Source organism: Rattus norvegicus, chromosome 11, assembly GCF_036323735.1.
Source record: "Rattus norvegicus strain BN/NHsdMcwi chromosome 11, GRCr8, whole genome shotgun sequence".
Lineage (NCBI taxonomy): Eukaryota > Metazoa > Chordata > Mammalia > Rodentia > Muridae > Rattus > Rattus norvegicus.
The window spans coordinates 97,152,555-97,167,603 of record NC_086029.1 but is presented as its reverse complement, the minus strand read 5'-3'; the positions used below and the strand labels follow the sequence as shown (position 1 = coordinate 97,167,603).

The window sequence follows — 15,049 nt, the reverse complement described above, 5'->3', positions numbered from 1 at the left end:
CCTAGGGCCACAGCCGGCTTAGGTTGCTCCAGGTTCCTGCAGGGGGCAGGACCCTCTGGTCTCCATGCTGTCTACTCATTTACATTTACTTGGAATCCCTGTGATGCCCCCTCTTAAAGACATTATCCTACCATTTCTTGAAGCAGAAGAGGAATAATTCACAGTACAGGCTCTGAGCTGAGCTGCCTGGGCTTAAACCCGATGACTTGTAGCCATGACACGTTGAGTAGGTTCTATATCTTGTTGTCCTCATTTGTACGATAGAGATAAAGCAGCAGCAGTCTTACAGGGTTGCTGTGATGAGGTAATGCCTGGATAAGCTCTAGATCAGGGACTTAGTTCAGCAAGAGACAGGTAAGTATTTCTCACTTTAATCTAAGAAATATCTTACCAAGGTGTTCCTAACTTAGAGGTCCTGGATAGTTTTCTCATGGAACACTTTGTGAACACAGATGTATTTCTATGAGAAAGAAGTATAAGGCTTGCAGGCGTGTCTATGACCTAGAAATGGTTATAACCTGTTTAAGGGCACAACCCACCAGGGACAGAATGAACCTGCGCTCAGTAGGACATAGGGATGCTTCTGGGAAGTGGCCCATGTCAATAAGCTGCTGAGGAAGAGTCTAACAACTGAGTGGGCGAGGTCTCTAAGGTCAGGCACCTTCAGTATGCTTAAGCATGGGCCATCTAGCAACAGAGCAATGAAGAGATAAGCTACAGGTCAGAAGATGAGGATCAGCTATCTAAGCAGGAAGGAGTCTCAAAGACCACATGACCCAGCTTCACAGCAGTTCACTTGAGCGACAGGTTACTGAGACGCATTAAAAACAAGAGCCAAGCTTTCTGCCCCAAATCTACCTGGCCTTTTGAATCACTAAAAGTCCAAAGCAGAGTATATCTTTGTCTTTGAAAAATGAAATGAAACAAACAACAAAAGGTACAAAACTCTAAATATTAAAAACAAACCAAAACAACACTCTATCTACACGCCTACGGAAATCAATTTCTCTCAGAAGGTACCAGAGGTCACTAAAAAGTAAACGCAAAGGCCTATGATCCTTCAGCTCTCTGTTGAGCAATTAGATCAAATATTTGTTTCCTCCCCCGGAATTTAACCATTAACTTTTGTTTAAAATACAATACTTGGGGCTGGAGATATGGCTCAATGGTTAAGAGCACCGATTGCTCTTCCAGAGGTCTTGAGTTCAAATCCCAGCAACCACATGGTAGCTCACAGCCATCTGTAATGAGATCTGATGCTCTCCTCTGATATTTATATATAATAAATTAAAAAAAAATACAATACTTCTGGGAAACTCACATCTACCCAAGAATGTGTAGAACTGTTCCTTTGCCATTAAGTGTTTGCCTGACTTCCTGGCTATGTCTCTGTGTCCCTCTTCTCTCAGTTCTACGCTTAAATCTACATTAAAATATTTTTCTTAACTCCAGATAAAAATAATACTCATTCCATTCACACAAAGTACAAAGGTTTTGATCTTGGGGAGTGTCTGTTCTGAGACGTCACTCACCACAGTACTACCTATACTGGTTCTGTACTGAGAGGCCCTGAACCCCAGAACCCCACAAATGCCACAAGTTCAGCCTTGGCCTTTACAACCCTAAAGACTGGGTGTCCCCAAGCAACTTCATTATCACCGCCACTCTCACAGAGCAAAACGTCTCTAGAATATTTCTTCTTCTTCTTTTTATTATTTTTAAAAATTGGATATTTTACTTATTTACAGTTCAAGTATTATGGGATATTTCTTGATGAACTTACTTGCTCCACTCTAACTGAGCAATAACAGACACACCTGAAAGTTCACAGGCAGGGAGGCCAAGAGGGAAGGGATATGCAAGAAAAGAGCATGACACACACGTATGAAAATCACGATCAAATCATGTCGTATGCTACTCTAAAACATTAGTTTTGTGTGGAACCTCAACCAGCCATATCCTGTACCAGGCAAGACTTTCAGTGGAGAGATTGGGACACTAACCTAGTCATGAAACCTTCAGCCTACACTTTGTCCTGCCTACAAGATGTGTAGGGGTAAAGATGAAGCAGAATTTGAGAACGTGGCCAACTAATGACCAGTCCAGCTTGAGACCACGCAATGAGAGGGAGCCCACCCCTGACTATTAATGATATTCTGGTATACAACTGATGGAAATTGATGCAGAGACACACAGCCAAACATTAAAGTAGAGCTTGGAGAATCCTATGAAAGAGGAAGGACTGTAGGAGCCAGAGGGGTCAAGGACACCACAAGAAAACCTACAGAATCAACTAACCTGGGCCATAGGGCTCACAGAGACTGGACTGCCAACCAGAGAGCATGCATGGGACTGACTCAGGCCCTCTACACATATGTGACAGCTGTGTAGCTTGGTTTTTGTGTGAGACTCCTGACAGTGGGGGCAGGGCTGACTCTGTTGCCTGCCTTTGGGATCCTTTCCCACTACCTCATTTAGCCTAAATAGAAGACAACAAACCTAGTCTTTTTTTTTTTTTTTTACACCAAGTCTTACTGCAATGTAATATGCTGATGCTGGCTGATACCCAATGGAGGAAGAGAAAGGGAGAGGAATGAATGGTGGGGGAGGGACTGGGAGAAGAGAAGGGAGGGGAAACTGTGGTCAGGATGTAAATTAATTAATTAATTAAAACTTAATTTTATTATTTTATATTTTATTTTGAGACAATCTCACTCTGTAGCTCTGGATGGCCTGGAACTCTCTATGTCAACCAGACTGGCTTCGAACTCAAAGAAATCTGCCTGTCTCTTCTTCCTAAGTACTGGGATTAAAGGATTAAAGGGTACTACATACCCTAAAAAGTTAATTTTAAAAAACTGAATGGAGGGCCAAAGAGATAGCTTGGCAGTTGAGAGAGAGAGAAAAGGAGGGAGGAATGGAGGGAGAGGGAGAGGGAGAGGGAGAGGGAGAGAGAGAGAGAGAGGGAGAGATCTGACTGATTGAATGAATGAATGACTGAATGAGTGAATGACTGTTCTAGACTACTACTAATCCAGGCTATACAACAAGACTGGGCTGGTCAGTCAGTCTCCATCCCTGACCCCTCTCTGTTGTCTCTATTGTCTCTGTTTCATGTACACACACACACACACACACACACACACACACACACACACACACACACGCACACGCGCGCGCCTCCACTTGCCTGTCCTAACATTCTTGTCCTCACAACCCCCAGGCCCCAGGCATAGGTAGATGCTGCTGCTGATATACAACCCTTTCGAGGACTGAACTATTAGGCATGAGGTGAGGAGAGAACAAGAGAGGGATAGAACATAGGGCCTTCAGGACTGATGCTGGGAATGACTAAGAATGAGGGAACTAAATATAGTGACACACACCTTTAATCCCTGCACTCAAGAGACATGGGCAGGTAAATCTCTGTGACAGCCTGGTCTACAGATTGAGTTTAGGGTAACCAAAGCTTCATGGTGAGACCTTATGTCTAATATTTAAAAAAAAAAAGTTTTGCAGAGAGCAGTAGACTCAGCATAAAACAGGACAGCATAGGTATGGGCTCTCTAGCATAATGTGCTGCATCAGGAAGCAGACTTTGCATCTCCTGAACCCGGCGACAGTACTGCAGCCCCACTGTCTGCAGGAGAAAGCCACCAAAGGAAGCCAGGCAAAGACACTAATACAGGGCATGACAACATGGATGAGAGTAGGGCCAGGTCTAGGCACCACGCAAGAAGGGAACTGAAGGGAATCTGCTGAGGAAGGCTGGGCAAGGCATGAAGAAACAGTATCCCTGTGGTTGTCACTGAAAGTCATTGTGACTGTCTGTAGAGTCCTGGGGTCCCATCCACTCACTCACTTCTGTTGTCTGCCTTACTAGGCACATCTAGCTGTCCTAGAACTCAACTATGTAGACCAGGCTGGCCTCAAACTCACAGGTCAACCTACCCTGCTGGATTAAAGGTGTGTACCATTCTGGCTGGCTGAATTACTGAGATTTTAGAAAGCATTTTTATAAGGAATTTGTGTAAACATGAGGAGCTGAGACTTAAGTCCTCTGACAGATAAATACTCACCACGGCTATTACAGGAATGAGCACTCCCAAATTCCCTGCACTGCTGGAAGCCTAGGGGGAAAACCAAATATATCACTGGTAAAACATTTCTTTTACTAACAAAACTCCTCAGCAGAACTGCAGAGAAAAATGATGAGTCCTACACACAGGAATATAAGACACTCATCTGGGTCACTATTTGGCTCTGGTACCTTTCGCATGCTAAGTGCTTAAACTGTAAACCCTAGTCCCCATGCAGCTTAATTCCGCTTTGGTGCCTGTGGTGCTGAGGACTGACCTTGCATATGCTACACCTACTGAGCTACACCCTTAGCCCAACAACAGCTCTAATGGGGGCAGGCGGAGACAGCATAAATGACAAATCAAACCATTAATTCATGGTTGTGGCAATTCTACATAATCATGACATGGTCATTAAGAAGGCAACTTTCTGAAAAATGTAGTTGCCTTGGAAAAGCGCTGACAAAAACATTAAATGAAAACAAGTCAGGGGTTAAACACCTCCTCTGGACTCAGTTCTACATAGGTAACATATACATGTAGAGAAAACTTGGCAATGTCTGCATCTTTTCTATAAGTCAGGAAAACCCTGGAAATTTTAATGATTAAATTGTTATGGTTTCTAGCTGGGCCCCCGAATGCATTTGTGGGAGCCGAGGAAGCCCTGAGGGAATGTTCACTGTTGATTCCGGCATGGCCATGTCAAGGAAACCTCTCTCTACATGGGCCTTGGTTTAACTTACTATTTTCTGTTTTTGGAAACAGGGTCTCACTGCATATCCCTAGCTGGCCTAGAACTTGCTATGCAGAGCAGGCTAGCTTTGCACTCATAAAAATCCACCTGAGAGCTAGGGTTAAACTAAAGGTCTCCTGAGAGGTGGATTAAACCAATGGGCCATCGCGTCTGGCCCTTATGAGTTAGCATCTTCCTCTCCAGGCTGCCCTCACTCCAGAAGTTCCTCCTTCAGTGAATACTTGGCTGGTTAACAGTAATTACTCTAAAGAACAGGATCCCACCTTTGCACTTAGGAGAGAAGGGAATCCTGCTCTCTTGCTTTGGAATAAGCATTTAAACTTAGGAGTCTTGAAATTCTATAAAAATGTGTGGCAAGAGGAAGCAGATAGGAGTGGCCACAGGTCTCAGTAGGTCAACTGGGCACTAGTGCTGACTTCTTGTGAGAGAGAAGGTTCTGGATACGCTGATGTCACTTCCTCAGGTGTTTAGTACCTCCCTTCGTCACCGGCACTTTCCCCCCATCACCCTGACACTTAAGCCTCTGCTGAGCGTAGGGGACGGTCTCTCCTGAGAACTGAGAAAGTCACCATCTGGGGAGGCTTGATAAACTGATCAGCAGAAAATCTGTTGGTATGGTCGAGAAGAACAAGGCCAAATTATGGACAAGGTCTCAGGCAGGCTTGGGGCTTTTCTTTTGTTCAAGCCCTTTACTGGAAGAACTCATGGAGATGCTAACTTAGATATCCCTCTGTAAGGCACTCCTGACCAGCTTGGTCTCAGAGTGCTCCTTTTCAGCTGCCCTGTTCTATACTCCCACAAAGCCTCTCACAGAGAGGGATCTCTGATTTGCTTAATCCCTCACCTGGAACAACAGCCAGGACACTGAAGCCCATGGGCCAAGTCCTAACCATCACCTGTCTCTTGCACACTGGCTACAGCTGCTGTCATCTACACAGAACTGAGTTGTTGCAACAGAGACTGCTTTGAGCCTGCAAAGCTGACAATATTGACAGCCTGTTTCTTTACACTAAGTGGGCCGAGTCTGACTTGTGACAGTACTTAGCACAGTGGTGGAGAGCATCTGGGAAAGGGGAAGAGGGGAAATAATGAAAGCATGAAACTCGGAATGTGGGAGAGGGCTCGTGTCAATGGGGAGATGATGTGGTAAGGGGTGTCCCCTGTCTTCAACACCCCCAAATAACCAACTTGAGCATTTAAAAGGCAGCATTCTGTCTGTTCCTGTGGACCTGCCTTTCTATGACAGTATGATACAGAGAGAAGCTGGCATCCCTTATGTTCCAATGATGGGCACGTGAGGTCCTCCTCAGCACAGGTTCAGGCTCAGGACACCATCGACACCCGCTTCCTGATGAGCAGCCCAGGGAGAGCTGTCCACTGAGAAACCCATGCTAGCCATTGCTGTTTTGATGTCCCCTGGGCTGATACAAGCCAGATGCAGTGTTGTGAGGAAGCCAACCTTTTCCCTAACCAGAATCCTTGGTGAAAACCCCTTCCCTTTTTCTTACACCATCTAACAGGTGGAGGGTGTGAGTCAGTGGTGTTAGCATGGTTTGAGCCCAAAAACCAAAAATAATACATTTAAAACTTAAATAATTTAACAAAAAAGTACCATATTTCAACCAAGGTAGTTCCTTGAAATGCACGTTCCTTCCTACCTTCAGGGCGGGCCCCTTCTCGCTGGCCCTCTCACTGGCTCTCTTCCCCTCCAGCCCCAGCTGCACAAACAGTTCCAGCAGGTTCATCAACAGCTCATCCACAAGGTGCTCCTCCTGAATGTTGGCTGCGATGTTGGCCAGGGCATTGATGACTGCGAGGGAGCAGTGCCTAGCAAAAGAAGCAGAGCCACGCTCACTGCCCGACTCTCAGCCATACGTGCTGTAGGGGGAAACACTGGCCTGCCTCACAAGGAACTTCCACAGACATTGACAGCAAATAAATGACTATGGCCTCCTGACTAAGGACTGTCCTCTTACTGCTAAAAGCCTACTGACTATCTGAATGTGAATTACTTGGTTCCAGAAAGTTCTGCTTGAACTCTTTTTCTCCTTCAAATCACAGGGAACTCAAGCATTACCTCACCTGGTGATCAGCTTCTCCCCAGTGTTCCCTGCAATCCTGGGACTCATGTCTCTTCAAGACAGGGTTTCTTTTCTCTGTATAGCCCTGGCTGTCCTGGAACTCAGAGGTCCAATTCTGCTACCACCACCCGGCTTGGTTTTTTTGTTTGTTTGTTTGTTTTGTTTTGTTTTGTTTCTTTTGTTTGTTTTTAAGGCAGGCTTTCACCGTGAAGCACGGGGTCGTTTGGGACTTACTATGGGGCTCAGGCTGGCCTCTAACTCTCGATGCTCTTGCCTCTGCTTCCTAAGTGCTGATACAGCACTCTCCAGCCTTGAGACGTATTGCACTATTTGGAGAACGTTGAGGAGGTGTGTCCATGGACACTACAGATGCATGTGCTTGTTTCAGCATTTACTACCCATTAGTGCTTAAGTCTACAGACACAGAAACTGCAGATTTAAAGGCGCCTGTGCAGTAATGCCTGGCTCTCACAATGGTCAAGAAATTTCACATCTATATCCTCTCACCAACGCAGGAACCAGACCCATCCCTGCTTGGCTTAATGGAGGCCGACTGAGTTGGGCACATTCGAGGTGGTCAGGCTGCCACAGTCCCATGTGTGCCTTTCTCTTCACTTACGCAGCTGCAGATGTGCTCTGAGGCAGGGTCAGCACTTACTGGGGCCAGGCGGCTGCGCTGCTTCCCACTGAACATGGGGACGATCTTAGAGGACACTTGCATTTAATAATCAAAAACAGAGCAGCCTGAAGACCAAGAACAGCAACGCCAACAAAGGGCTTTTCTCTCTCCACCAATCTCATTTCTCCCTTCTTTCTCCCTCTTCTGCTGACCTAACCTGTAAGATCCCCCAAACACAAAAAGACATGGCTCGTCCTCAAGGCATTCCAGGTAAAGTCAGGATGTATCTCAGTCTGCCAAGGACAACTGGTCAGGGTTTATTTAAATATAGGATGCTCAAAGACATGTCTATTCCCTCAGCCCCACCCCCTCAAACGCTGACTGCCTCCCCCGCATCCATGCCCATGCTTTTTTTTTTTAGTGCTAAGAACCAAACCCAAGGGCCCTGTAATTGCTAGCTTTGAACTGAGTCCTCAACCCCCAAATCCTGCTTTTGAAAATCTAACGTACGAAAAGCAGACTTGCATAGTTTTTACACAGCCATTACACTAGCTATTCAAGGCAACACCTTCTAGTATGGAAACTAGAAAACTACCTAATATCCAGATTAGGGACTGGTTACAGTCCTGACACAGCTGTACAATGTGGTGCCACTGCTGTGTAAAGCAGCACACAGGGCAACACTTCAGGCGTAGCTGGCGTGCTGCTGAAGTGTAAGAAGCCGGTCCCTAGATGTGCGTAATGTTCGTGTGGCGTGGAGGGGAGCAGAGCAGAGGGCCATAGGTGTAGTTTACCAATGCTGTGTGCGAGTTTTCACATGCTGCCTTATATGTACATTGACTTATAGCATACGGTTCTTCTGTAAGAAGGAAAACAGGCAAATTCTCCAAGTTCCCTCGGAATTCAATGCTGTCAAGACCTAAAGCAACTCGGTACAGAAGAATTACCTGTAGCCATGGTCTTTGTAGTCTTTGGTGGCTGAATATACAACTGAACTGGCCTTCACACTGATTTGTTGGAAGAGATTCCACACTTCCTGATAAATGTATTGCTGGAAGAGAGCAAGAGATCCTGTCACCAAGAGGCCATTCCTAGATGGAGAAGGCCCTTCTTGTCATCACCCAGGGAGAAAGTTCTGGAATCTGGTAACAAAAGAGACTGTGCAGGGGACGCAGGCAGGATGCACAGGCAGGTGTGTGTGTGTGTGTAAGTGCCGAGGCAGTCAGGAACACTTGTGGGAGCCCTTTTCTCTTTCCATCACTCAGGTTTGGGCACCAAACTCAAGTCCCAGGTTTGTCGGCAAGTCTAAGCCATCTTTGCCAGCCGTGTTTACTTTATTGATTGACTGATTTATATACAGGGTCTTATTATAAAGCTCTGGCTGGCCAGAACTTACCATATAGAACAAGCTGGCTTTGAACTCACAGAGATCCTCCTGCTTCTGGTTCCTAAGTGCTGGATTAAGGGTGTGCACACCATGCCCAGACTATTTATTTTAATACTTTTTCTTGAAACAGAGTTTCTCTGTGTCGCTCTGGCTGTACTGGAACTTGCTTTGTAGACCAGGCTGGCCTCAAACTCATAGAGACATGCCTGCCTCTGCCTACCAAGTGCTGGGATTAAAGGTGTGCACCACCACGTTGGGCTTTACGATTCTATTTTAAATTATGTGGACATGTAGGTACCTTTAGAGGTCAGAAGATAGCATCAGATCTCCTAGAGCTGAAGCTATAGAAGGTCCTGAGGCACCTGATGTGGGAGCTTAGCACTGAACCTGGGCCTTCCACAGTGCTTCTAACCACTAAGCAACATGTTCAGCCCTTTGTTTTTTTGAGATAGGGTCTTATATATAGCAAGGAATGGGTTTGAATTCCTAATCCTTTGGCCTCTACTTCTCAGATGCTGGGACTACAAGCATGTATCAGGGTGTTTGGATAAGGATCCATTTCTAGAGCTCTAAGAAAACCCCAAATCAAAAGCAAAAGAGAAGTAGTTATCATTTAGACCCTTCTTTATGCTAGCTACACTGACAAGAAATTAGCTGAGATTTCTTTTCCTAAGACCCATAAAACCATTGACTACATTATTCTCATCATACAGTGTAGAAATCATTGTGAGAGTTTAGGTCAGTTTCAAGGTATGTGAACAGTGCAATTCTGTACCCCTCCCTCATAACCAAAGGTTCCTGCTCTGGCCTACTACAGGGCTCTTCCTTACATTTCCAGTGATAACCAGGCAGCCCAGCTGGTCGATGATGAGCACATCGAGGGGTGAGGGGGGCTGGCAAAATTTCTGCTGCAGGATCTGCAGAATTGGCTCCATGACCTTTGGGGTATCCCTCAGAGCCACTGCAATGTGTCCCAAGGCACGAATGGTATGGTCAGGAATCAAGTGAGCATCCCTACAGAAGGGAAGAAAAGAAGTGTTTAAGAAAAGTTCTGAGAGTACAGAGCTGTGACATATACCTTTAATCCCAGCATTGGGGGGCGAGGGGGTAGGGGGGGGGTTAGGGGCAGGGGAAGGGACAGGGACAGGGGAGGTAGATCTCTGAGTTCAAGGCCAGCTTGGTCTACAGAGTTTGTTCCAGGACAGCCTGGGCTACTCAAAGAAACCCTGTCTCTCTGGGTAAACAATTATCAAAAAACAAATAAAACCAAAAAAAAAAAAAAAAAAAAAAAAAAAAAACAAACCCAAAAAGTAAAAAGAAAAGCTCTGAGGCAGGCAGTGGTGAAACAAAATCCAAAGAGTAGATTTCCTCACCACCTCAAAGAAGCATTCCTCTGAAGGAGCCACATTCAGAGACAGAGAGCCAAACTGTTACTCCAGCACTGTCGTCTAAGACTGACCCTGAACCGAACCCTCAGCAGACCCAATCACCGCTACACTGTGAGCGCGCACGCACACACACACACACACACACACACACACACACACACACACACACACACACACAGGCGAGTGAAGCACAAGGGTCTACTTCCCAAGTACAGACACCTACTTATCGCTCTCCTGGGAGATATAGAGCCGGTTGGAGAGGCTGGCCAGGAAGGCCTCCACGATCACAGGGTCCACGGTGAGGCCGGCCTTCAGGCACCTGTGCAGCAGAGCACCCACATGATACATGACACATGACACATGACACAAAGTGTCAAGATGGTGACAGGCTTTGTCTTCTGCTTGCTTTGTTCTTGCTAAGCTCTACAGCATTTTACATAGCAGCTCTGAAGTTTCTACTCCAGAAATCTGAATGAAATCATTCCAAAGAATGAATCTCGAGATTACCACAGATTTGCCCACTTGGTAATATCTCTTCTGAAAACAATCACTTAAATCACTCTGCTTGTTTGGAGGGAACAGCTTTCTCCAGAAAAAAGTATCCCAGCTAGTTCCAATTTCACACTTCCTTTATTGACTCCGAGGATAGCTGAGGGACATTATGTATCCAGCCTCCCCTATTAACTCCAGGTCCTTACAAAGCACACACCCTGCCAATAAGCTGCACCCCTACCTCTACCCAGCATCTCTTATTAAGGAGAAATGCTTGCACAACAGAGAAAATGGAAAGTTTAAAAGCCCCTAAAAACACAAAATCTTCTTTCTCGGGTGTGTCTTGCATGCCACATCTATTAGGCTCTTAAGGCATCTAAGCTACTGTCTCAATTTGCTTTTTGAGAATGAGGCGCCAGAATTCAAAGGGGGACTTTCCTACAAATCAGAAGGTATTTGGTTCTCAAGTTGGCAAAACAAGAGCATGAAGTAAAAGTCTCCAAAGCAAAGGAACTTTAATTACATGTTACATTGGAAGATGGATTATGGATCGATCCTTTTTATATATTACTAATTTTCTTGAATAAACATTTTGAATTTTTTTTTACCAAGAAAAGGAAGACATCTTTATTTAAAAAATAAAAACAAGTCTTTTTATAAATATACAATAAATAGAAACAAGCTTTAAATAAAAGGGATAAACCCACTCCTTTTATATCAATCCAGTAACCCCGACCCCCAGAGGCTTTCTTCAACTACCTGCAGATGTTGTCAATGGCGATGTCCCGGAGCTGCTCATACATGGATGGCTGGTTCTTCTTGCCGGGCAAGACATTCAGAGTTGACTCAGAATGCTCATTGGTGACACTAATTTTTATATCACTGCCAGCAACTAAAAACAAAAGTTCAAACCTGTGTCTGATTCAGCCTTCACTTTCTTTCCCTTCTTTGTGTACAACTAGGACAGCAAGCTAGTCAACTTTAGCTCATAGAAGCAAGACTCAAAACTATCTGACCACATATCCTACCCACAGGCTTGCCTTCCTCCCTTCCTTCTGTCTTCTCTTCCCTCCCTCCCTCTCTCCCTCTCTCCCTCCCTCCCTCCCTCCCTCCCTCCCTCCCTCCCTCCCTCCCTCCTTCCTTCCTTCCTTCCTTCCTTCCTTCCTTCCTTCCTTCCTGTACTGCCTGGAGCTTACTATGTAGAACCAGGCTTGCCTCCTTAAAGACATGCACTACAACTCCTGGCTAACTGACCAGACCAAACATTTTAGAATTAAGGCCTCGAGACCAACAGGAAGGGGTGAAGGAACATGTTTAAACAAAGGACGGTGGGTTATAAAGTATTAACAGGTAACTCAGCAATTTCTTTTCTTTTCTTTTCTTTTTTTAAAGACTTATTTATTTAGTGGATATGAGTACACTGTAGCTGTCTTCAGACACACCAGAAGAGGGTATCAGATCCCATTACAGATGGTTGAGAGCCACCATGTGGTTGCTGGGAATTGAACTCAGGACCTCTGGAAGAGCAGTCAGTGCTCTTAACCGCTGAACCATCTCTCCAGCCCCAACTCAGCAATTTCTTAATGAACCATTTAAAAAATGACAAATCCCGGTGTGGTAGCACACATCTTTAATCCCAGGACTCTAGAGGTAGAGGCAAGCAGATCTCTGTAAATTCGAGGCCAGCCTGGTCTACATACCAAGTCCCAGGACAGCCAGGGTTATGTAGAGAGACCCTGTGTCCAACAACAACAACAATAATGGACATATGTGCACGTGAGTGCAGCTCCGATGCTCAACAATAATGGACATATGTGCACGTGAGTGCAGCTCCGATGCTCGTTGAGGCACAGTCCTTTCTGGGAGGTACCCTCCATAGTGTGCACACAGTAGGCAAAATGTGTATGGTTTTGGGTGGTGGTGCATTTGACAGAAGCCTGGGAGATATGAAGTCTAACCTTAAATATCTACACTATTCCTTAACTAAGATATAATAACTGACTCAAAAAATAGTTCCCTAAACTAGGAAACATCACAATTATAAATCAAAAGTGTTTTTGGTTTACTTTCTCAAGAGAAAATTCTAAAACCAAACCAAACCAAACCAAACAACCAACCTAACCAACAAAACAAAAGCACAAGATTACAGGGGGCCTTCAGTGGGAAGCAGAGAAAAGCCTGAAACCTAGGGAGCGGGGGTTCTGTAGAGAAAGACAGAAGGCAAGATGTAGAGGAAGAGGAATGGGCACAAACTAGTGTAGGCACAGAACTAACTCAGTTACTGTCCCTTTCTCGAGGCCACAAGAGCCCTGAATGCAGAAGACGGGAGCCGTTACCTGTGTGGTACTGACTGTGGTACTTATAGAGCTTCACCAGCACTGGGGATGGAATCACCAGAAAGTCTCTCAAAGATGGTGTCACTGAGTGGACCACCACCGGGAACCGTTCACATAGGCGGCCCAGACCCTGCAACACAACGTCAAGTCATCACACTGTCTGGAAAGGACCATCTACGAGGCCCTGGGATGCTTAACCTTTCTGATGTCCAAGTCTCACTAAAATGTCCCAAGTAGTCATGGTATTGATTCTTTACCAGTCAAGGCCATGTATATGTTTGTTCGTGCCTTTTAAATAAGCAAGTCAAGGTGCAAAGCAGGCTATTAAGCAGTGACCGGTATGGAGGCACTGGATCTGTACCAGGGAGGGAGCCTGAGCCATGCACAACTCAGCACTATAAGGACATCTTTCTGTGAGGCCCTGTGGTGTGTGTCAACGACTCACCTGCTGGCCTTGATTGGAGGCAAGGCTGTCTCAGATCATGGAGGACACGGGCCCTCTTTTAAGCTCTTGGACAGCACTTACCCTGTATGCAGCAGCATATGCTTAGCTCACAGCAAGCTCTACTCAGACTTTTTAAAGGACAATTTGTCTCTTGCTTGACACTGGGGAATCAAGTACAGCCTGAGCAACAGTAAGGTAAGGGCACCCTGTGCATGGGAAGTGAGTGTCTCAAGTGTCACTGAGACTGACCTGTAGGCAGCAGATCAGCAAGGGCAAATGGGCGATGATGACCTTGCTGGATGTCTTGGACTGCAGCTTTTCAGACAGCTTGATGCAAAGGTTTTCTGCACCTTAATTTAAGATAAGAAGCAGATACAAATGATCACCAAAGCCCAACATTCAGGAAATGCTCACAGAGACTAATCATAGGACTTAGCTAAGTCCCACAGAAATGCCTGTTGCAGGTATTAACAGTGACAGATAGCATCGGGAGCTCTGAAGTAGGCACCTACATGATGTATGCTTACCATATTTTCTCTGTTGGCTGGGACCCCTTTTGTCCCAGTGTTCTACTCTGCAAGAATGTTTCCCAGACTCCCCCACCCACTGGAACAACTTCTCACCCTCCAGCAATGAACTTCCACCTCTCCAGAGCAAATTCTGAAGTACCATCAAAAAACGGCAGAAAGGATGCACAGGCTCAGTGGCCTTAGGCTTCCCCTCCCTCCCAGGTTCACTGCCTTACACTGCAGGATGGAACTGCAAATGCCTGGGTCGAGATTCCAGAAGTTACTTTGGGAAACACATAGAGATATGTTCCTTGGGTAGGCCTCGGGTTCACGGGATGCAGGGAGGTAGCTTGGAACTCACCCTGCTCATCCTTCACAGCCCACACCATGAGGTCTACGCAGGCAGCATTTGCTTGGCAGCGCAGTTTGAGTGGGCTCATCTCACTGTGGATCCTGTCTGCATCATGGAGAATCTTTTGGAGTTCCCCTTGGCTCATGTTGAACTGCTCCAACACAAAATCATGGATCTCTTTCACAAAGGAGGTGGGTAAGTCTGTGGGAAAGACAGTTTGGGATGGGGTGGGGGACAGTCACAGATGGAAACAGTTGTACAACAACACAGGCAGCAGGTGCCAATGGCAAAGCATGTTCCCGCTCAACAGAAACAAAGGTGACCTCTGAAGCTGGCTACTGTGGCTCTAATGCCTGCAGGGCCAAGCATGAACAGGCTGTGTCACAGTTCCCCAAAGCATACACTTTGTGGGTCAGAGGAATGAGTTTTCCTGGGAAGTCAGACCCAGGGTTTTGGGTTGGTTTGGTTTGGTTTTTGGTGGTGCTAAAGATCAGTCCAGGTTCCTGCACTTGTAGCCAGTGCTCTACTGCTGAAGCTCTACCCTAAGCCCACAGCACCGTCTTTTACAGTAGGTATCATCAAATGGGATCATTCAGTTGACAACAGG

General features: G+C 45.9%; 1 protein-coding gene across 4 annotated transcripts in view; it reads right to left on the bottom strand.

Annotated features, from left to right (window-relative positions):
• Pi4ka (phosphatidylinositol 4-kinase alpha) overlaps window positions 1–15,049 on the bottom strand; it is a 120,985-nt gene that overhangs the window by 66,771 nt on the left and 39,165 nt on the right. For all 4 annotated transcript variants that reach the window (XR_001840421.3, XR_010055966.1, XR_001840422.3 and 1 more), the window contains exons 11-19: window positions 14,452–14,643; window positions 13,831–13,931; window positions 13,137–13,266; window positions 11,560–11,692; window positions 10,532–10,627; window positions 9,751–9,934; window positions 8,481–8,584; window positions 6,492–6,660; window positions 4,080–4,130 (exon numbers count right to left, since the gene is read on the bottom strand). Coding sequence is in view for 1 of the 4 variants with exons in the window: in NM_001415014.1 (NP_001401943.1) it covers window positions 4,080–4,130; window positions 6,492–6,660; window positions 8,481–8,584; window positions 9,751–9,934; window positions 10,532–10,627; window positions 11,560–11,692; window positions 13,137–13,266; window positions 13,831–13,931; window positions 14,452–14,643 (1,160 nt within the window). In the remaining 3 variants the exon portion in view is untranslated. The remainder of the gene's footprint in view (window positions 1–4,079; window positions 4,131–6,491; window positions 6,661–8,480; window positions 8,585–9,750; window positions 9,935–10,531; window positions 10,628–11,559; window positions 11,693–13,136; window positions 13,267–13,830; window positions 13,932–14,451; window positions 14,644–15,049) is intronic.